Below are 22,177 nucleotides of genomic sequence, written 5' to 3'. Positions count from 1 at the left end.
TCTGAGACTGTCTGTTTCACTGATGAATAATTTAGTTAAGAATGTGTGTTTGTTAAAAAAAAAAAAAAAAAAAAACCCCAAAGCAGAACAAAAGTGATTTGCACACGCTGAATTCTGCGGTCACTGTATTTGAATATAAAACATAGCATTTCTCAGTTCACAGAGGTGTGTTCGCAGCCTGGTAGGGCTGTGTTGGTTTGAATTCAACAAAGAATTTAGTCTGGCTGAAGCACCAACAGGTGTGTCTCCTGATCGTTTGGTAAATCCTTTCACCTGCAAACACACAAGTCTCACCAATCTATGAACATCATTAGCCTGAGGTACCTCTTTAATATCATGAGTTCAAAATTACTTTAAATAGTCAAAAATATTGCCAGTCTTCTCATACCTCTAAATACAATAATAATACCTACATTTAAATACCATAAGTTACAAAACAGGAGAATGAAAAGCTTCTTATCCACTACTGTACAAAGGCATTCATTAACAATAGCATTAATATCAAGGTATTCCATCTCTGTTATTTGACGGTCAAAGAAAGAAAAACATGGGTAACTTCTCCCTTTACATGGGTCTTATTCCAGTGTATTAACCTGTGTGACTAACTACAATATTTTACCTACAGAATTATGCTGTGCTAGTATTTAATGCAAATCTCTTGATATATAATGTAGTTACAACAGTGTAATAACACAGTGCAAACAGGGTGCTCAATTGAAAGGTAAGAGAAGCAGCATTTCATGTGACAATATAGCTTTTTAGGAATTCAGTGAATTTAGAGGAAGAGGTTTTAAGATGCAGTTCTGTGCATGTTTTGGTACAGAACATTTAATACTGTGTGTTTACATCGTGTTGTTACGCGTTTTAAATATATATTGAAGAGGTTTTCATTGTTTCCCTACAGACTAGATACTCTATAATAACTACGCAATCCTGCTCTGTGGGTTAATACACAACAATAAGCCACTGCGGGGTGTTACTGCATTTGAGTATTCAATCCATTCATTTACAATGCCATCATGAGTAGAAAGTTGTCTTATACAGTTCAGTTATTATATCGTCAGTGTTATATCCTGTGTAAAAAAAAAAAAAAAAAAAAAGACTAGAAACTGTGTACAGTTCTGTATTCACCCGAGAGGAGTGAAAATCTGTGGCCAGCTTCACTGAGGGTCGAGATTTACGGACATGTAGATGGCACTCTATAAGCCCTTCGCGATGCACTACTTTGTCCAGACAGGGCTGCCACACAGGTTCGCGGTCAACGGTAGTACACTTTCTGTTGGACAGGGGGGATCAATTAAGTTGCATTTGACCTATCTGCATGAGTCCACTGAGTAGAGTACCTGATAGAGTTAGTTAGATAGAGGTGTAGTATAGAGCCTGTCTGGTATTGCTCAGTGTGTGTGTGTGTGTGTGTGTGTGTGTGTGTGTGTTTGCGTGTAGGCCTTGATGTCCAAAAACGGTCTTTCTCTCATAGCACAGAACACACACATATTATATACAAACATGTGTCCACGTATATGTGCTTTGAAGGCACACGCTATGTCAAAGGTCAGGCCTTGTTCGGGGACAAACACCACACTGAGTTTGGCAGGAAGACAGGTCGGTTGTCTGTGACTGTGGAAGCAGTCTGGATGCAGGAATTCTCATGTCAAATCTAGCATGGGCGCACACCCTCTAAAATTTCTGTGTGGCATGAGCGATGCCTCTGGAAGATTCAATGCTCGTCTATCATGTAGGATTTTAAATAGGCTGTGGATAAATAGCAGTCATTCATTTCCGCCGGAGAAGTAAAGCAGTCCTCTGTGTCCAGGCTGGGAGCAGCGCTGATGTTACCCCAGGCCGATAGGTAAGACTGACTGGTTTGTTGAGAGCCGTCCCTCAGTTCTCTGTTTCCAGTGACGCTCCACTGGCAGCCCGAGCTGAAACATGGAGCTCTGTTTCTCTGTTCAGCACGTCTCTGTACAGTAAGTCACTTTGGATCAAAGCATCTGCTAGTTAGAGGACAACATTTTGGGGGGATTTGGCAGCTTTGGCGCAGTTCTCTGAGTCTTAACAGCAATTATTTCCACATGACTTTCAACATTCCCTTTGGGGGGCAGTTTAGAGAGGAAGAAAAAGGGTGTGTGTGTGTGTGTGTGTGTGTGTGTGTGTGTGTGTGTGTGTGTGTGCATGATGTTGTGATGCTGCAAGCTGTGCTGCAGCTCTCCCAGTGAAACAGCAGATGGCACTGAGGCACAGTTCCCAAGTTAACTTTTTTGAGAGTGTGTGGTTGGGCGGGTTTGTGGGCAGTTGCACTGTGCCGTGACAGGCATCTCTTCGACGGGAGAGATCAATTCAACCAAGGTTACGCCTACACCAGCCAATCAGAAGGCAAGATGAGGTAGTCCCTGTATTGTTCTGAACTACAGGAGTTCCTACGGTTGGTTGGAACTCAATGCCTGCAAGGTAAAAATGGGGAGTTAGCTGCCCTTTTTGAGCAAAATTTAGAATTGGGGCAGTGTAGTGTCTCAGTTTTAAAGTGTGTGGGGTGTAGGAGGCAGGTGCATGGTGGGTAGGATTGGTGTGGGTGAGCTGGGGTGTCAGTAAATTATCATATGGCTCTGTCTGTGAAGATTAGGCAGCTCCGACTCTAGCTGGCCTCCTCTATGAGCCGAGCCAAGGTGTCTCTGAGCTCCGTCAGCTCAAAGATCTTGCCGTCCAGCAGCTCCAGCAGCGTCCGCAGGCTCTTTCTGAAATTCTCCTGCTCCTCCTGGTTCTCCTCCAGCCGCTGCTCGGCCCCCGCCAGCTGCTCCTCCAGCACCCGACTGCGCAGCTCCGTCTCCTGGAGAAGAAGAGGAGAATCATTAGCAGGTTTGTGTCATCAAAAAGGTAATAATGACAGAGGACGCTGCTTTGAGGAACAATTATATGGTTAATACCTCTTGTCACTCACCTCAAGTTTCTGGGTAAGGGTGTCTTTCTGCTCCATCAGGTCATTCATGTTCTCCAGTTCCTCTTTCAACTTTTCCATTTCCTGGAGGACATAAAGCTAGATTACAAGACCGCATAGCATAGGATGTTGTTGCATGAGCCATACATTTCAAGCATTGACTCCACCATTATCACACATATACATGCATACACACACACCTCCTCTTTATCCCTTAGCGTATTCTCCAGTTCCTCTATGGTTTGGTTGAGTTCAGTCTTCTGGGACTTGATGACTGGGGTTTGGTTGCTCTGGCACTCGAGCTCTGTCACCTAGAGGAACAATATGATCAAGATCTGGATCCAAGGAGAGAGACTGGCGCCACAGACTCCTGATCTCATCCTACCTTTCATTTCCAGACTACCTCTTCTTTGCTCTCCCTCATACAAAATCCCATGTCTCCTGTCTGTTTTTTTTTTCTGCCACACTCTCATCTTGGCTTCACACCATCACTTCCAAATGATCACTCCTATTCGATTTGAATGAATTAATCACACATGAAAACAAGCAAGCATTGCCGTGTCCCGTCCCTCACCCGTTTGTGTAGTCTCTCGGCCTCCTCCTGGTAGGCAGCCAGTTGCTGTTTCCACTGTTTGACGTTGGCTGTGGACTCCAGCAGAGCTGCCGTTAGTTTGGCATTGTTCCCCTTCAGTGCCTCCAGCTCAGCCTCCCAGTGTTTTGTCATGGCGGGGCTGCAGAGCACAGGGACGTACATACTGTCAGATTACCATAGCAGTAACACAACAAGTGTGCATGTTTTAATGTCATCGATATAGTCTGTGTGTATATTTTTAGCATCAATTAGTGGTCCTTTAAATATCTTTGTGGTCATTTTGAGTTTCTTGTAGTTTTGAAAAGTGTGAGTCTAAATTGGAGTCACATATCTTGTATGTGCACACATACTTGGCCAATAAAGCTGCTTCTGATTGTTTTAAGTCTGTGTGTGGTGTCTATTTGTGTCTCTTTGACTGACATTTTGCAGGAAAAGCCCAGGGCCTCATGACCTCTTGGGCCCATGTGCCTGTGCCCAGTAGATCCATTCAGCAATCAATGCATGCATCCATGCATTCACCTTTGCTCCAGCGCTGAAAGCTGACAAAGGCTGCAGCGGGTACTCAAGCCGGAGGTCGGCACTTCCTGGCCAGTAGCTGTGAAAGCAGCTGTCTGCCACATGAGTTGTAATCTGAGATTATATCCTCAGACTGGCTGGCCTAATCTGGTCCAGCTACTCACAGACGAGAAGATGAGATGAGAGATAAGGGAGAAGTGATTGAATGTGAGTGAATTTCAGGATGGAGGGTATGTATGGGAGAAAAAAGGCTGGTGGAAAAAAATACTTGCATATGGGCTGAGGGGGTAGTCGATGGTTGGATTGAAGTGTAACATGAGATACATATATAACATCGACCTTCTGGAGGGAAAATGCTTCCGCTGTACATCTCCCCTGTTAGATATGACTACTGTAGGCACTCATTTAAGATTTACATAATGCCCACTCCCCGTCTCTCACATAATGTCTCACTTGGGCAGGAGAAAGACCTAAACGTTGTCGAGTACCGACATCAAGTCAAGTTCCTTTGAAAAGGAGCTCCTACTCCCACATACTTCACAGTAATTCCTCACAGCGGTGGAAACACATGCACAGAAAAACACAAAAGGAGCTTAGCTAGCTCAAGGAGTGGAGAGGGTCTGTGTATGACCCATAACAATGCTGTTTTCAGTTTTGTTCCGCCCCCTCACTGACACACACACACACACACACACATATATATGCTCACACACTGCTGCAGTACTCCACTATGCCATAACGCCCACTCTGTGAAGTGTAAAAGAGAGAAAGCCCAGATCTAATTCACTCAGGACTCCCACGGCGCCTTCACTTCTTACACAACAGCCACCCCCTCTGTGAGTGCAAGTGTGTCTGCGTGTGTGACGCACAGGAGGGAGACGACACTTCATCCTACACACGCACATATCAACTGACACACAACCACTCATACACACACATGCACACATGGAGCGATGCTGTCACCAAAGCACACAGCCCCGCCAATGTATAAACCCCACACACCAGCTCGGAGAGCAGGAGAGCAAGCGAGACGTCAAGATGTGAAGATGGAGACAGACGGAGAGAGCATGGGAGAGCGATGGAGGGAGAATCAGAGGAGAGAAAAGAGTGCAGGATGTTTTGACACTGCTGTTCGTCTTCATTAAAAGGTTTCGGGAGGGCGCAATTGTGGCTGAAGACAGCAGAGCTGAAGGTGTGTGAGACACATGGAGGGTAAGTTACAGGAGCTGCTGATGATGATATGATTGTGTACACGATGAGGTTTTTATTAGTACTGACGTTTTTCAGTTGATGATTATTATGTAATTTTGCTAAAATTTCACGTTTAGTCATGCAGCAGCCAAATGTGTGATGCTGAACTGATGAAGAAATAATTTTGCTTTTTTTTTTTTTTGTACTGTTTTTGAGTACATGTTATCACAATTTTTTTAATTCTCTATCTGGTACAGAAGATGCTTTCATGTTACAGAGCTGATGTGTTTTTATCTGTTTCATGTGAACAATTTTCTGCCAACTAAAACAGAATATGTCATGACGAGAGAAGGCAGATTTTGCGGGTGTCAGGTTAACGCTGAATCTTTTCTTGATTTAATTCTGACTGTTTTTTGTGGTTTGGACATATTCTGTACACACTGCCAATACACTGTGACTCTTCAATAAAACGTCAGCACACTGTTTCGTGTTTTACTACTTTGAAATGTGAAGTATAATTATTGTCCCAGGCTCGATAAAGCTCCCAAACACACAACATAAACTTGTATGACAGTGAAGGTTTTCTATGGCCCTCTGGTGTTTCTGCCGTGTCCTGACCGCTGTGAGTCGTCAGGTAGGTCTTCCTCCTCACAGAGCACTTCAAGAAGAAGCAGGGAGCCAGAGCAGTTGCCATGGCAGCACTGGAGGAACAGAGGCGCTCGTGGCACCCTGACGCATGACATCGGCACCGTGTCCGTCCACACTAGCCTACCACAAACCCACCAACAGACGCCTACATCCTCCAGCACTGGAAGACCATTCACATACAGCCAAGGCAGTCCCAACAAAAGGTCTTCCAATATTCAGAAAACCATTCAAAACGACTCCACTGCAGACCTGCCAAACACGCCTACATCCCATAATATAAAAAAACCCTCTCACAGCTTGCATACAGCTATATTTCATCCTCCTCTCTTCCTCTGCCCTCTGCACCCACACATAGCTGCCTACACAGCCCTGCTCAGAAGCAGTGTGGTGTATATGTTATCATCATCTGATTCCAGACACATGGCAGAGAGACAAACCAGGACCATCGCAGAGGTCTGGTGCAAAAAGACAGCAAACACGAGCGTGTGCAGGTGTGTTTCTGCATGCGGGCCTGAGCCCTCGTGAAGTATTATATGAGTAAACACATTCAAAATAAACTACAAACATTTTATTCTTTTCTTTTGGCTATAAAACTACAAGCTTATGCACCATCACACAAATTAACATACTGTCCCTTTTAAATGCAGTTGGAAACACACGAAAAGCTGATGGAGCTACTGATAGACATGTAAGATGATGCACACAGTTGATATTAAATTGAGGAAGAATCATAGAAGTGGTAAAACATCGGGACTTGTCCTAGCATCTACCCTCTCTGCATATGCCTCTGAGAAAATGTGAGACCGAGGTTCGCTTGTTACGTCCATGCTTGCCATCGCGAATGCTGAGAGTCGACCCCGTCTCCCACGCATGCAGCATTAATAGACACATCAGCAGCAATGCTGCAGCAGGCAGTGGGTGTCCTCTCCACATCCCGCTCTCAGTGCACACTCAGATCTGTGTAGCCTCACAGAGTTCATGATGAAGCGGTAGGGATTTCTAAGCATTTGCACTTGAGCTTGTTGCAGCATTACAGACTTTAACACGCTAATAAAAATACATCTGTCTCTAAAGATCTCTGCAGTGATCTTCAATATCAAAAAACGTCTCCTCTCAGACCCCCATAGTTAAGCAAAAAAGAATGATAATACATTAAGCCATTGATTGATGTCTTTAATTAATAAGAATCGCAGCCAGAGAAATAATGAAAGGAGTTGCACAGGATTACAGGGATTTTACAAAAGAAAAGACCTGTGTGTACAGTCGACTACAGGTGACAGCAGATAACAGGAACATTTCCTCTCCTGAGAAAAAAACACTTCAGTCGCTGAAATGGCTCAAACTGATTGTCCATGCCCTCCTGTTCACTTTATTTATTGAAGTGCGAGTGTGTGTAGTTGGTGGCTGTTTAGGTAGCACTGACTCATGTACAGACTTTACACAATGCACCTCTCTCCATCTCCGTCATACTCTCTTTTCCAAGTTTCTGGCACACACAACCACACCCACGCACACCCACGCACACCCACACACACACATACACAGACGTACACACATACACTCTCTCTCTCTCTCTCTCTCTCTCTCTCTCTGTCTATCTGTCTCACTACCCACAGTATGTTATATAAGTCTTACATAAACGCTTCATCAACACCTTTTTGGTGATGAGCCTCACAGCCACACCTCTTCAGAAAGCCATTACACAAATCAAACATATTTACATGGCACTTTGACCTCTTTATCTTACACAATCTACTGTATATGAACCATTACTGACAGTCACAGGGAATATGAATTATCCATTTCAATATTCAGTCTGCTAACAGGACACAAAGACAGCAGGAATGTATACAACAGTAGTTGTGCATGCATAGAGATATTATTGCATCGCAGTAGGCAAACACAAAACTATAAATATATGTGAGTTTCCTTACCAAGCATGCTCAGATTTGACAAAACAACTTGAATAATTCCTCATTCCTGAGAAACACAAGTAACATCTTCTGCTGGTCCATGTGTATGTATGTGAGTAAGACTGTCGCTGATATTCATAGCACCCTGATTCCTCCTGACTGGAGTGATGGCGCACCGTTGTTACCTTATTCATTAACAGTTAGTAAACAGGCAATGCATCAGGTTTTGTAAAGAGGACCCTCCCTGTTGCCGGCCTGCAATCAGGCTCTTATTTTTCAGAAAGTTTTCGCCTGAACATTTTTTGCTTTGCGTAGTTATGATGTCGCAGTAGTCAGGACTTGTTATGACATCCCTATCAGAAAGAGCAGACCCGACAAGTCTTAAACTGCTCCCTAGAGAGGAAAAACATGAGAGAGGAGCAGTGAATAGAAGGAGTTCACCACCATGCTGACATGTAACGTATATAAGTGCACGCAGACGAAAAGACGGAGATAGAAGAAGAGAAGTGCCTCAGAAAACAGAGAAAGGTTCATAACACTTAATGTATTTCAGTATTGTTTGTGTGCACTCTATGAGACGTATGACTGTGACAGTGAGTGTGTGTAATGCAGTAAACAACTCGGGACAGTGAACACAGCATGATGTGAGATGTACCTGTGAGCGAAAGCCAGTGCGTTCTGCGCCGGCCCGGGAAGGGCGTCCGAATTGGGAGTCGTGTCACAGATTTCATCTGTACCGTTGATGTTTTCCATGGGCGGAGTCACCGGGGTCAAAGGTGACGAGAGCTCACCTCCTGGAGACTCCTACACGTGAAACAAAGTTGTTCAGCTGTCACTGCCAGTTAGACATCAAATACAGCACTTAAATATTTTAATATTCTTTAATTATTCTTCACGCAGCGAGCAATGTTTATAAAGCAGGAAATAATTTGGAAATCATTATGAAAGTTATTTTGACATTTGTTACATTTCCCTATAAATAAATATCTGTATGATACTCCCTAATGCCAATAATTTAAAGTGGGGATGATTAAACCCATAGTGAGTTCATAAAAGCTTTCAGATCTGCTACATTTTTACTTCTTAATGGTGACTAATGGTGGTGAGACAGTGTGAGGCAAAATCCTTTTAGTTTAGATGAAATAGAGAAGAACTGGGCAGCATTTACTGTGAGCAAAGATAGACACCATGACTGAAGTGAGAAGGAAAAAAAGAGCACCACTTTATGGCTGCAACTAACAACTGTTTTCATTATTGATTAAACCGTTAACTATTTTTTGTGCACAGTTAATAAATAAATTGTTTTCCTGATAAAACCCGAACCAGAGCCTGAGGTGACGCCTACAAATTTCTTGTTTTGTCAGATCGCTCCAAAATCCAAATCAAAGATAATTAATTTGCAATGAGAAAAGCAGCAAATCCTCATGTTTGTGAAGCAGGAACCAGTGAAAATGTGGTCGTTATTTCCTTGCTAAATTACTTAAATAATTCTGAAAATTGTTTTCAATGAATTACCTGTCCATTGTCTAATTGTTTAATGAACTAATCATTTCGTAACACTCGCATAAAATGAAATGTGAGTGATCTCAACAAGCCCAGCTCAACAGAGGAGTCGACATGAGAAATGATAGAGGTGTGTTTGTGTGTTTCTAGAGGCGATAGATGCCGTCTCTCACAATCATAACGCTCATATGGTGCAAAAAATTTGAGCGTCTTAGCGAGCAGTTAAACACGCCTATAGGCCAATAAATTGCTTAGTATAGCACTGGGAAATTGCATAATTTCAGATTAATGCTTATCTTTATATCCCATACAACCACAGAATTATACGAGAGACAAATCATTTAGCTTGTGCACGTACATAAAACAAAGCTATTAAGACTCAGGGCTCAGGCACAATACAGTAGGACAATGACACTGCCTGTACGTCTCCAGTGGACAAGAAGGAAGTGAGAGATAAGAGGAAGATTAGGGCGGGCGTTACATTTTGTGCTTCACGTTCATTAGTATCCCATTTCATATCTGTTCATGGTACACTTCCACTGGGCTCTGACCTACTGGGACTAGCATTTAGCATTTGGCTGAGTGTTTTCTCGTTTTGTCTTACAGGAATAATTCCTCTCTCGTGTTTTCTAGTTTATTTAGAGGAGAGAAAAGAGAGGATCTGGAGGTTAGAAAGAGAGCCAACAGGCATGTGGTTGAAACACTGACAATCAGTAGTGAAACAGCAGCCAGCTTCAGTGGAGCACGGCAGGCTTGTAGCAGGACGGCTGCAGCCTTTACTGTTACAGCAGGCCCTTCACTTTCACCACCAGCGTGTGGTGGCCAGTTCACACGCAGCCTTCAACCCCTGATGGGAGCGAAGCTGTCCACTTGGCTTCATTAATAAACATCCTCCCATGGGAGGTTCAAGGTACTGTAACATTTCAGCCTATGTGGGCCGCAGCATTAATAGAGCGCAGTACAGCGGGGGGCTGCTCCCCTCGCCTCCATAATGAACAGACGAGGACATGAAGCCCGTTAACAGCCTTTAGATTAAAGAACAGATTTCTCTGGGGATTCCTCCCTGAAACAAGCTAATTTTCTCTCAGATGCAGTTACACATACCCTAAAACACTGTTATTAGATATCCTACACAAACAAATACGGAACATACAGGCTAATTATGCTCTCCACTTTATGGCAGGTCCGCAGACGGCTTCATCCTTTGCTTTTAATTTATAGGGAGGATACAGCGAAAATGTGCCATATTGGTGTGTTTTATGTAAGGACTGTAATTCCTAACCTCATTATCAGGATTATCATTAGCAGTTGAAAGTAACTTAGTACATTTACTCAAGTACTTCAGTATAATTTTGAGAAACTTTCAGTTTTATTCTCTGCTACATTTATATGAATTATGATACATTTCTCTAAGGAAACATTGTGCTTTCTACCTCACTACATTTATTTGGCAGATATAATTAATGGTTAGCCTTTAGCTGAAGAATTAGTTAATTAGTTAATTTAGAAAACAAACAGACATATGATTCACTCATGGAAGAAATAAACTAAACTGAATAACTGTGATAATCAGACTAAATAACACCAAAGGTTGACCTGTTCACCACCTGTTCATTAAACACAACATGCCTGTGATAAGAGGTGTAAGTAGGTTGAATTGAGAATTAGCAGGTTTAGGAGAGCGTGTGCTGAACGTACCTGAGAAGGAGACGTGGCCATCTCCATCTTTTCTTGACTTTTCTCTTTAGCAAGCCGTGCTGCTTCTTTATACTCTGCAAACTTCTCTGCAAACTGGACACAGAGGAAAGACATCAGTATGGACTGCAGTTCATACAATAATGTGGTTTAATCTGTTCAGTAAAGCCGTATGTGCATGGACACACACACACACACACACACACACACACACACACACACACACACACACACACACACACACACACACACACACACACACACACAGATCAGTGTGTAATACATCAGCCATGAAGACAGAGGAAGGATAGAGAGAAGCTGTGGCCAATAACAACCCACAGTTGAACTTAGAAAAGAAGGCCCTTACCCATAATGCCTCAGCAGAAACATGAGCTAACTAGGTCACTGTAAGTAACCTGTCTATCACGGACATGCACACACAGTATGCACACACAAACACACGCACACGGCAAAGCAGAGTGCACCATTGTGTTCTCCTGGTTGGGTTTTTGCCGTTAATCAGAGGTTGTCAGTGGCTGAAGTTGATCTGCAGAGTTATTTTAATCTAGAGCGAAGATACATCCTGCGAGCCTGAAGCAGTAAGGTGAGCTCAGCTGAGGCGCTTTGAGCAAATATAAACACACAGACACGTATCCCCAACGTCCCTTTAGGGTGTGGTTCATCGCCGACACTGCTACCACAGTCTTACAGAGTAATTTTGTACTGCGGAGGGCTGAGTGGTGAGGAAATCAAATTGACAGCTCTGCTGGAGCCAGTCTTGTGCCTGCCATTAGTGGAGTTGCAACAAGTAACTCAATATCATTTCACTTCAGTGCAATATTACAGTTCTGCTACAGTGATCTAAATGCAGTAGTTCTCAGTATAAGTGCTACAGGAGTGTTGGCGCTGCAGATATCTGAGAAGTGAATCTGATTGTTTCAACTTTAAACAACTGAATATACTTCTAATCAGCTGGTAGGTGTCTGTTAAAACTGCATATAGGTACATCCCTGACCGCAAATCAGCTGAAGCAACAATGCTCTTTACGAGCCAGGAAGTTGGGAAAACAGAAGTTTTTTTCAAATTAAAAAACAATAAAAGTTTTTGTTTTATTGTTTTGTTCTCTCTGATTTGTGGCAGTGATGCAAGCTTGATAATGAGCTGAATGTTCAATACAATTTACCTTTATTTGGTGATCTGTACGCTTTGTTTATGTCTCATTGAGATTAATGCATGTTCTGTGCAAGAGAACTGAGACACATCACATGTCGTACTAGGCAGCTGTCACACTCAGAATAGAACAATAATAGACTTGGTGGAAACAAAGAACAAGGCCATTATTATGCATTATTGGTTAATTATTTATTTACCTGAGGAAGACACCTGAGTGAACATATTGTTCTATAGTAACTGTCTGCCTTACAGTCACATTATTAGACAAATTTACACCCGGTCCCTAGGCAGGGACCAGTTGGTGACTAAGTGCTGTGTGCGGCACCTTTATTTCTCGCAAGGGTACTCTAACAATTTAGTTTTGGACTTTCATGAAGTTGGTGGCCTTGTGAGAAACAGATTTTAAAAGGAATGGACAAAATCAAAGAAGCAGAAGACATTATGTGAAATTGGTGGAGTGCCAGAATATTCCACTTACCAAACATAAGCGTAACATTTTTTTAAGGGGAAAATGATTGGATTGGAGGAGAGAGGACCTGACCTGACACCGTTCATGTCACAAGACTGCATATGATTAATGTCCAGTAGATGACATGAAACAGATAATATAATGTAATATTAATAATATAATAATATAATGTAATAGATATAATATTAGATATTGTTATCAGCCTCTTTATCTTTGCCGTCCTGACACAGAGGACGTGTCTACACTGTTGAGTTTGGTTGTAAAGTGTGTGTGTGTGTGTGTGTGTGTGTGTGTGTGTGTGTGTGTGTGTGTGTGTGTGTGTGTGTGGTTCTGACAGTGGGGTGCTGTGAGACTCCAAGGTTCATGACAGAGCTTAATCATACTGCAGAGGAGAGAAACAACCACCTACTCTCTCTCTCTCTCTCTCTCTCTCTCTCTCTCTCTCTCTCTCTCTCTCACACACACACACGCACACGCACACACACACACACACACACACACACACACACACACACACACACACACACACACACACACACAGTGAACACACAGGTATACATTACTTTCATAAACACACAGAGAAAAAAGCCTCATTAGGGCTGACTGCCAAACAGATCCACTTTGAGAGAAGCTATAGCAACTAGAGTAAAAAAAGAAAGCTGAAATGTCATCCGCTCTCAGGGACTGAGCGACAAGAAAGGAGAAGCCACCCCGTGTGGTGTGTGTGCACGTGTGTGTGCGTGTGTGTGGGGTGGTACCTTGGCTAGATGATGCTCAGTGGAGAATCCCAGGCCGTACACAGTGTTAGCTCGACTGTCCGCCCATTGGCCAAACTTCTGTGAGGTCTTTGTGAACGTCATGTTGGGACTGATGGTGCTGTTGATTATTGCCTGTAGGACAGAGACAGCCCACTTAATACATATTAAATTAACTTTATTACTGCAGTGTGTTTAATCAGAATAAAGATTATTCATACCAGTCAGGACTAGGGATGAAACTATCAGTGAAACATTGTGTTGTTTTATGGGGGACACGCAGTTCACACACTCGAATGCATTTCTGTTCTATCTCTCTGTAACTGTTGGTATCAGTGCCTCTATTAGAGACTCCCTGAACAGTGCTGCAGTAGTGCCAAAACAATTAGGAGATTAATAGATTTAGAGCAAACGTCAAACATTCTTTGCTTTCCACTTTTCTCTGTTTTATGTAATTGCAGACTGAACGTCTTCGGGTTTTGGACTGTTGACTGGACAAAACAAAGTCTTTTAATGCATCACCTGGGGCTTCTGTGCAATGGTGATGAGCATTTTTCACAATTTTCTGACACTTCATTAACGGAATGACTAATCGATTAATCAAAACATTATTGGCAGACTGACTGATAACGAAAATACTCATAGTTGCATCACTACACTTCAGAACAAATAGTTCTGTTTGTGTGCATGTTTGTTGGTACGTGTGAGAGACGGGAGGAAGCCAGAGAGAACAGTTTATATGTAAAATCCTGTATCAGCAGCACAGGCTCACATGCACCAACACGATAAAATCCATGCTCGGAAAGCTAACAGAGAGGTTCTGAATGTGACTTTGAAAGCATTCAGCCACAGACTCAGTGGTTCAACATCAGGGAGACATGAACATCAGCACACGAACACAAGCATATGCATGTACACAGACACACACTGTAGGCTGATGACAGAGAGGCGGACAGGAGATAGAAATATCTTACAGGGAGACAAGAGGTGGCGGCCACAGAAATGCTGTGAGCTATGAGTTTAAGGGTAAATCTAGCAATATTTTATATTGTTTATTCATATATATATAAACAACTCATGAGAAGTCCAAAACTAACAATGCATTGATCCTACCATCAGACATTTTCTGTCTATCCAAAGTAAGTTCCCACGCCGGGGAAATTCAGTTAATAGCAATAATAGCAAGAACAAAAAGGAGATCTAGAAAAAGAGAAAATAGACAGTAAAAAGGGAAACAAAATAAAATCAAATCTATATATTTACATTATATATAAACAGTCTAAAAATCACATTGCCTTAATATAAAACATTGCTAGCCTTCTCCTTTAATTCACGAGCCGAAACAGAAGGCTACCTCTACATCTTACATAATTCAGCTTCCACTGTTAAATAACACTGATGGGGAACATATTAATTGCTTATCAATTAGAAGTGTTGTGTAATGGTTGACATTCTGGTTGACATCAATAATTAATGATGAGTTTGGGATGGGTCGCAGCCAGTGAGCGTGTGTGTTATACAACAGTTGAATTTAGCGATCAGATAGCTATTGAGTGCTGTACGATATGAGACGGTAAACTGACCGTTAGAAGCAATGGCTGATGCACACTTGGCAGCCACTGAATGCGAACCCCGCGACCTTGCTCGGCTTAAGTTCGTCCTTCATATTCTTTCAACCCTCTTCTTCACCTGGCTTCACACTTGTCTGTCTTTGCCGCTCGAGTTGTTTCTCCTACCATTGATTCTTCTCACTCTGTCATCTGTTTCTCTCGTTTAACTGCACCCCTCCTCTTTCCATTACTGGCGGGGAATGTGCATGTGTGTGGTTGGACTCAGCTGAGGGTTGAAGTTCTACCTTTAGTCATGACGAGCTCTACCTCGAGCTCTGCTTCAAATAATACCCAGCAAATAACCCTCCCAGATCTGTAACGAAAATATCCTGAGACATAAAGCGTGGACTCTGACGCGCAGACATAAACACATTGATATGCACGCACAAATACAGTAGTTCATGCATGCACACAATGAAACATGAGCTGCCAGTCTTGGGACAGGCTGCAACGATGAGCTCTTTTAAGATGTGTTTGCACATTAGAGCTTATTAACACCGTCAACACTCAATGGATCACAGTAGGAAGACTGTTTGTCATCTTCATGAAACCATGTCAGTGTGCAGAAATTAAAAACAACTCAATGGACGCAGCAGGGAAGCGTAAAATGAGTGCGACAGAGAGTGAAAGGTGTGCTACAACAATCAGAATCAACTGCTCACCTTGGTGCCATCCAGACTGATGATGCGGTAGACATTACGCGTACTGTCATAGAAGTAGGAGACAGTAACGGCGTGCTTGCTGGTCGGCAGCCAGTTCTTCTTAGTGTTGGGATCAATCTGGAAGACATGGGCCCGGGTGCTGTAGATGGGCTGCTCCCTAAAGGGGACGAAGAAGAAGTTGTGAACCTCTTTGTGCCGCAACACCAACGTCTCACCAAATCCAACGCCAGCACCGAAACTCCTGTTGCCCACGGGGGAGTCAGATCGCCCTGGCAGACGAATTACCAACTCGCCATCCTCCATAGTTACAGCACAGAGCGACAGGCTGTGACAAGATTACTGCATACACTCATTGTCGTATGGACGAGGATAACAAGCTACAGCAACTGAACCTACAAACTACAGCTGAGTTCCCACATACAACTTAAGTCTACGGCTCTTCTCATCCATTATCTCTCTACTTGTAAAGCAACACACTAAATGCAGGCAGCCACTTAGCAGAAACTCTCTCTGTCTTTCTGTCTGTGTAAGGGAGCGCCGTCTCTCAGTGCTCTGATATGGGAATGCCTGCAGCACCGAGCGAGGGTCACACAGGGGAGCACGGGGGGGGGAAAGGAGAGGATTTAAGGCTAAATATAGACAGTAGGCCATGGTTAACTACCACAGACACACCCCACAGAGCTGCAGTTTCCACACAGACACCCAGAATACATGTGCATGTATAAACATGCACACACTCTGACACAGATGTGATGGAATTATAAATCTCTATTCATGTGTGAGTGTATATGTGGATTTGTAGCTTGGATCAGTAGATGATCAAAACTCAATGATGGGCTCAGTTTGAGATGACTTAATTCCTTATTGACCTCTGTGTGACACTCAAACCAGAGTTAGAATTCTCCCTTATTAATGTTGCTAATGTTTGTTTTTTGACCACCCATTCACCTGTCACTCATGCGCCACCTTCACCCTTTGTCCACTCGTCCCCCACTCCTCGGTTTGCTCTTAAAATGCCCTCATATATTCCAGCATTGTTGGGGCTTCTTGGGTAATATCTACAGTCAGTACACACACACACTCAAAGCACAGGGTGCAGAGGGAGATATTCTGGGCTGGCAGTGCTGGCAGAGCAGGAGATAGAGAAGTGCTTACACTGCACTGAGGGGGTGATGGGGGACATCAAAGGCTTGCTGTATAAATGAATATTAAAATTCAGCAGCAGCACCCCTCCTGTGTGTGATTAACCAAGACTGAGAAAGAAAGAAAAACATGGAGACAGGGAGAGAGAGGGAGCGCGAGAGGGGGAAGTTAGGCAGTAGAAAGAGAATGATGGGGAATATGGAGAGTATAGGAAGTCAGAGAGTGAATCTGGGATGATTAATGTCGCTCCACAAAGCTGCTTGTGGAGTGCTGCGCGCGAATTATCATAATCATCGACAGCAGTGTAAGTGGCGGAAGTGTGAGTCATTTCAACTCTCTCCCAGCACACATCACACAACCGCGGCCTGTCCGTATGATCTGTGCAATAGCCACTTGGCAACTGGTATCATTTTTCATTGCATAATTTGATGGAGCTGTGGCAAATGTTGCGCTTCTTGTTGCCTGATTGTGCTTGTACCAAACACAGCAATGTTCTTGTGCTTTGAATTTTACATCAATGCCTCTGCCAAAGAGTTTTATTCCAAAATGACACCCACCAGTTGTCAAAAAAAGCAATACCTACTCCTACAAGAGAACTTTTAAAAGACAGCACAATAAATGATGGAATGCGATTCAAGCTGAATTCGCCGTTCTTACAAAATATACACGATAATTTCTAAATACATTTTCTCTCCTCGAAAACAGGAGAGGCAACAGATCCATCGTTCATGCTCCCACTACAGTTTCTTTTCTACACTGATTCTGGTTTCAGCCAATAGCCTGACAGAGTTACTGGTTATGGGATCGCATGGAGGTCAATTCAGAGTACGCTGATCCTTTTGCACTCTAGTGATGAATTCCAGTAGCAACATGTAGGCTGCATAGCTGCTACACAGATTTATCAAAAGGGACACAACAAAAGCACCAGGGATGTGCCTGTCCTCCATCAGTGCATGAAAGAAGTGAATACAAGAGTGTGAATGTGAAAATAAAAAGTGCCCACCCCGCTATGAGAGGGTGAGCACGGTCAGGGAGGAAAAAAAGAAAAGTGAGAGGGTACACGAGGGGATAATTTCAGTGGGATGCAAATGAGCGCTAAAGGAGAAAGTACAGAGGAGGAAGGAAAAACACAGAGCAGGAAGAGGAAGAGGAGGAGGAAGTGTTTAGCATGCAGAGTGGACTGCGTGACACAAGGGCAGGTGATGGAACGTGAATGCTAAAACAGAGAGAGAAGGCAGGCAGAGGGAGGGAGGGAGGAAGAGAGGGAGCTCGATGAAGTGAGAAAAGAAGGGAGGGATGAGGAGAACGTGGAGGAGGTGAGGAATGTAGGTGAGGAGAGAGTGCTGAGAAGAAGATGAGAGAGTGGGATGCTCTAAACTGCTACACCGTTGGGTATACAATTATGTGAACTATGGCTGAGCTGCTAACGCCTGAACTGCAGGGACGCAAGAAGAGTTTTTCTGGGAAAAACATGTGAAAGTGTCAAACAGCTGCACGCTGTGTGCCTGAGACACTTCCTGTGGGAGGATGATGATGATGATGATGATGATGATGATGATGATGATGATGATGATGATGATGATGATGATGATGATGATGATGAATGGATGGATAGTAAAGATCCATAATCAAGAAAACCAATATGCAGATAGACTGTATGTTGTCTCACAGCATAATATACAACATTTTTACAGTTTTTACTGTTGTGTTAAATTGTGTGTTCTAGAAAACTAAGTACTGAATTATTGATGCAAATGTTGCTGTTGAAATCTGGCTGTTTTGAAGATGCTCCTCTTCTCTTATTGGTGACATTGAGACCAATAGCTCTCAGTCACAGCTCGTTAGTGTGTGTTTGGCTGATACGATGCAGAGCGGATTTTGAAACGTTTCATTTTAAAACCTTTAAAATGGACAGACTGACTTCTCAAGATTTATTTTGCATGAACTTACAGTGATTGCTTAAACTCAGTCGTGATACTTTTTGGAGAACAGAAAAAGGAGCCACTACAGGTGGACTGATCTGGAGTCAGATTGGAGGTGTGTCGTGAATTAAAGGGTCACTACACGCAAATTACAAGAAAACAGAGGAATTTCTCACTTACCTCTCACGGTATCTTGCAATAATAACTGTAATTTTATTTGTCCAGGAATATTTCTGCCTCTAGTGTAATGGAGCTGAATGAAGAAGATGGTGTAAAATGTGTAAAATAAAATATGAGACAAAAACTTCCTGCATGGCTTGATACTGCTCCACTTGTTATAACCGGGTCGAACCAACCCTTTAAAACGTGTTGAACTAACGTACTCACCTAAACTCTACACATGTTAACACAGGTATTGATCGCTGAACAACAGTACCTACAGGGCATTTCACATGAACACACACACAAACACACACACGGCATCCGCAGGTCCAGGAGTGGCGACAGGTGTTGCCTTTAGCACATCTTGTTCTTCTTCATGAGATACAAATGTCAACACTCTTCTGTGAGTCACAGTGTGTACCCAAACAGCTTACACACACACACACACACACACACACACACACACACACACACACACACACACACACACACACACGCACGCACGCACGCACGCACGCACACACACACGTGAGCATCATTTTATGCCACAAAAGGCTGCGTTTTATTTTCTACTTCAGCGTGTTCCCTTTAGCTGTACAGCTGCCCCTCTTTCTGCAAACTGACAGTGAAACAGGAGCATAATGAACTGGTCCATCTCAGGAGATCTCACTTTCCCCTGCTACCTCCACCTCCACCCCACCTCCACTCCACCTCCCTCTAGAAGTTGTCCTTGTTTCCAGAGTTTTTCATTAATTCAACAGAGCGGAGCTTGAAGGGAAGTAGATCTTATTTAAAGTAGAGAGAGGTCATTAATGAGTGAGCTCCCTGTTGCTCGATCTACTCGGAGCAGCTTGGATGACCTGAGATGCGCCTGTGAACACACTTTCTCTCTCACACACACCCACACACACACGAGCAAAGACAAAGACAGGGAGAGAAGCTGAGTCCTTCTGTGCATTGATTGTATTTGCCCAAGGAAGTGAGAGTGCACCAGAGAGAGTGTTGATAGGCATCTCCAGTTCTCATCCAACAATAATGTTCTCCTCTGTGCCGTCACCATTTAGCTGTAAGTGGCTTGGTATTGAGCCACGAGACCGGAAGTGAAATATGACTCTGTCTGTCTGTGCCATTACTGCTAGATAGGCAGCTGGATAAGAGATCTGCACCTATGTGTGCTTTTGTCTCTGCACCTGCACAGATTCAGACTTTAATGCACACACTGTATGCGTCTTAGTGTTTTGAATCACAGATTTTACCATTTATTCCACCGTAGATCAATTGAGTCACTGAGTCAGTTGCATAACAGTAACTTAGTCACCAGTATGGCAGAGCCCAGTGGAGAGCTGAGGCTGAGTGGGAGACCGCTGAATGATATGCTGCCCACACTGTAGGAGGGCAGAGTGGGCGCTTGGGAAGCCTCCAGTGTATTGTAAATAGTTAATGCAGGAGTTTTGGCTGATGCCTTGAAATCGCACCGTGCCTGTGCCATATTGTTAACCTCCTGCTGTGCAATTAATCACAATGAACTGCGGGAGACAGCTGTTAATGGACGGCAGGCTTGGTGGGGGAAATGGACCGCTGAGCGCAGGGTTGGGGGGGACATGCAAATGAGCATGGTTGTGCATTAGGCGGATATTTCACTGATGGGTGCCTTGAGGATGTGTAAGGTAGCGGCCACTGTGCTGCCATAGTGACAAGAAGCCGCTTTCTGTCACTGGAGCCTTGTGCAGCATTGTAGCTGATGACTGACATTATACTGCTCCCAAACCTCTGGAGCAGGACCCAGAACAGGATGTACAAGACATCAGACCACAGATCTCTGTCTGGGAATATTTAAGAAGAAATGCTGTTGTTAAACATGCCTTCTGTCAGAATTACATAACTGTCTGTAATGTAGGTGGGGAGTAACACTGAGATGGAGGGACACAGAAAAACAGCATCTTCATTCACTCACTGTTCCAGAGTAATAACAGGGAATTTAAGCTTTGCCTCATGTTGATGAGAAGACCCAAAAGCCCCTATAGGATCCACTGGTGGTCCCACTTTGGGACTCATTGCAGGTTAACACACTATTTTGATCCTTAAAGTTTGACGATGGGGCAACTTCTGCACCAGCATTTGTGCGTCCACATGTTGGGCCTAACGTGCATTTCTTTTTTACCCAACGGGGTATATTCTGAGGGGAAAGATGGATAAGTTTCTCCATTTTATATCTGAAAATTTGTGGGTTTTTGTGTGTATGTGTGCACAATCACACATGTGAGACAGCTACCTGAACTATCCACGCTCAGGTCTATTAGACGTCATGTAAGACAGAGAAGCGCATTTTAACGCATACGGAGGTCAGTGTTGTGCTATGTCTGCTGTGGTTTCCATGACAGGGAAGTTCATACCCTGTGAGGCAGCCGCAGCTGATCTGAATGACTACAGAGAGGAGGGAAAGGAAGTCAGTCAGCCTGTGGGATAATAATCACACTTACCCCATTGTTGTGGATGACATTAGAAGCGACACCTGACGACCGCTCCTTTTCGCTGGCAATGAAAAAACGGCTCTCTCGGGTTGGCTGCTGCGTATGAAGGTCTTCTCTCTACACGACAACCTTCAATGTATCACCGTCGGCGCGTCTGCAGGAATTTGATGACATCTGCTCCATTCCCCTCCGCTGTCACCGCATGAAATCACACATACATGTCGCTGTGCACATGGCACGGAAAGCGGATCTTCTTCTCGTCCTTTGGCGTTGAGGGTTTGGTGATGGAGCGGGAGCAGAAGGAGCAGCGCTGCGGGAGATCCAGCGCAGAGCCCGATGGAGATCCGACAGGCGCCCTGCTGCTGTCGTGTAAATTACAGATCCTCGCTGGAAGGGTGGAGAAGCCCTGCTGCCTGAACTGGGAAAGACAACCCTCATTTAGCCAGTAGATAACGCACAGCATCACACTGTCCACCCGCGTCTCTCTCTCTCTCTCTCTCTCTCTCTCTCTCCCTCTCTCTCTCATTATCATAGGCTCACATGCTACACCCCCACTGTCTCGCCCAGACTACAGCTATTTCACAGCTATTCCACACACTCAGTATTACCACTGCATTTTTTTTATGATAAAGCCGATTTCTTATGGGGTTCAAGGACTAACACCACAGCATCTCTTGTGTTTCTGCAACATCAGTTCATGCCTTTTCCTACTGATTCACTGGACGAAGTCCTGCTCTCCTTACCACTGCTGGTATGTGGAGTCGTTTGCATAGATTCAAATATCCTGCAGTTTGTATGCTGTAGCAATATGTGCGTTTTA

At 43.7% G+C, this 22,177-nt stretch overlaps 2 protein-coding genes across 5 annotated transcripts in view; one reads left to right on the top strand and one right to left on the bottom strand.

Moving 5' to 3' along the window:
* LOC139332218 (junction-mediating and -regulatory protein-like) overlaps positions 1-22,177 on the top strand; it is a 152,670-nt gene that overhangs the window by 16,503 nt on the left and 113,990 nt on the right. The window lies entirely within an intron of this gene.
* On the bottom strand, positions 109-22,133 carry LOC139332221 (homer protein homolog 1-like). 4 transcript variants are annotated; one of them, XM_070963969.1, is made up of 9 exons: positions 21,367-22,114; positions 15,660-15,816; positions 13,391-13,522; positions 10,994-11,086; positions 8,448-8,596; positions 3,507-3,663; positions 3,133-3,243; positions 2,936-3,016; positions 109-2,824 (listed from the first exon to the last, which is right to left on the bottom strand). In XM_070963969.1, the coding sequence occupies exons 1-9, from the start codon at positions 21,384-21,386 to the stop codon at positions 2,633-2,635; spliced, it is 1,092 nt and encodes a 363-aa protein (XP_070820070.1). In that variant the 5' UTR covers positions 21,387-22,114; the 3' UTR covers positions 109-2,632. The 4 variants fall into 4 exon arrangements, with proteins under 4 accessions (XP_070820070.1, XP_070820069.1, XP_070820072.1 ...); XM_070963968.1 differs by lacking the exon at positions 21,367-22,114 and having other exon boundaries at positions 15,660-16,097; XM_070963971.1 differs by lacking the exons at positions 109-2,824; positions 2,936-3,016; positions 3,133-3,243; positions 3,507-3,663 and adding an exon at positions 3,925-8,185 and having other exon boundaries at positions 21,367-22,133.

Source organism: Chaetodon trifascialis, chromosome 6 (assembly GCF_039877785.1).
Source record: "Chaetodon trifascialis isolate fChaTrf1 chromosome 6, fChaTrf1.hap1, whole genome shotgun sequence".
NCBI classification, from domain to species: domain Eukaryota; kingdom Metazoa; phylum Chordata; class Actinopteri; order Chaetodontiformes; family Chaetodontidae; genus Chaetodon; species Chaetodon trifascialis.
Note: the sequence above shows the minus strand (reverse complement) of the source record. Positions and strands in the feature narration are given on the sequence as shown.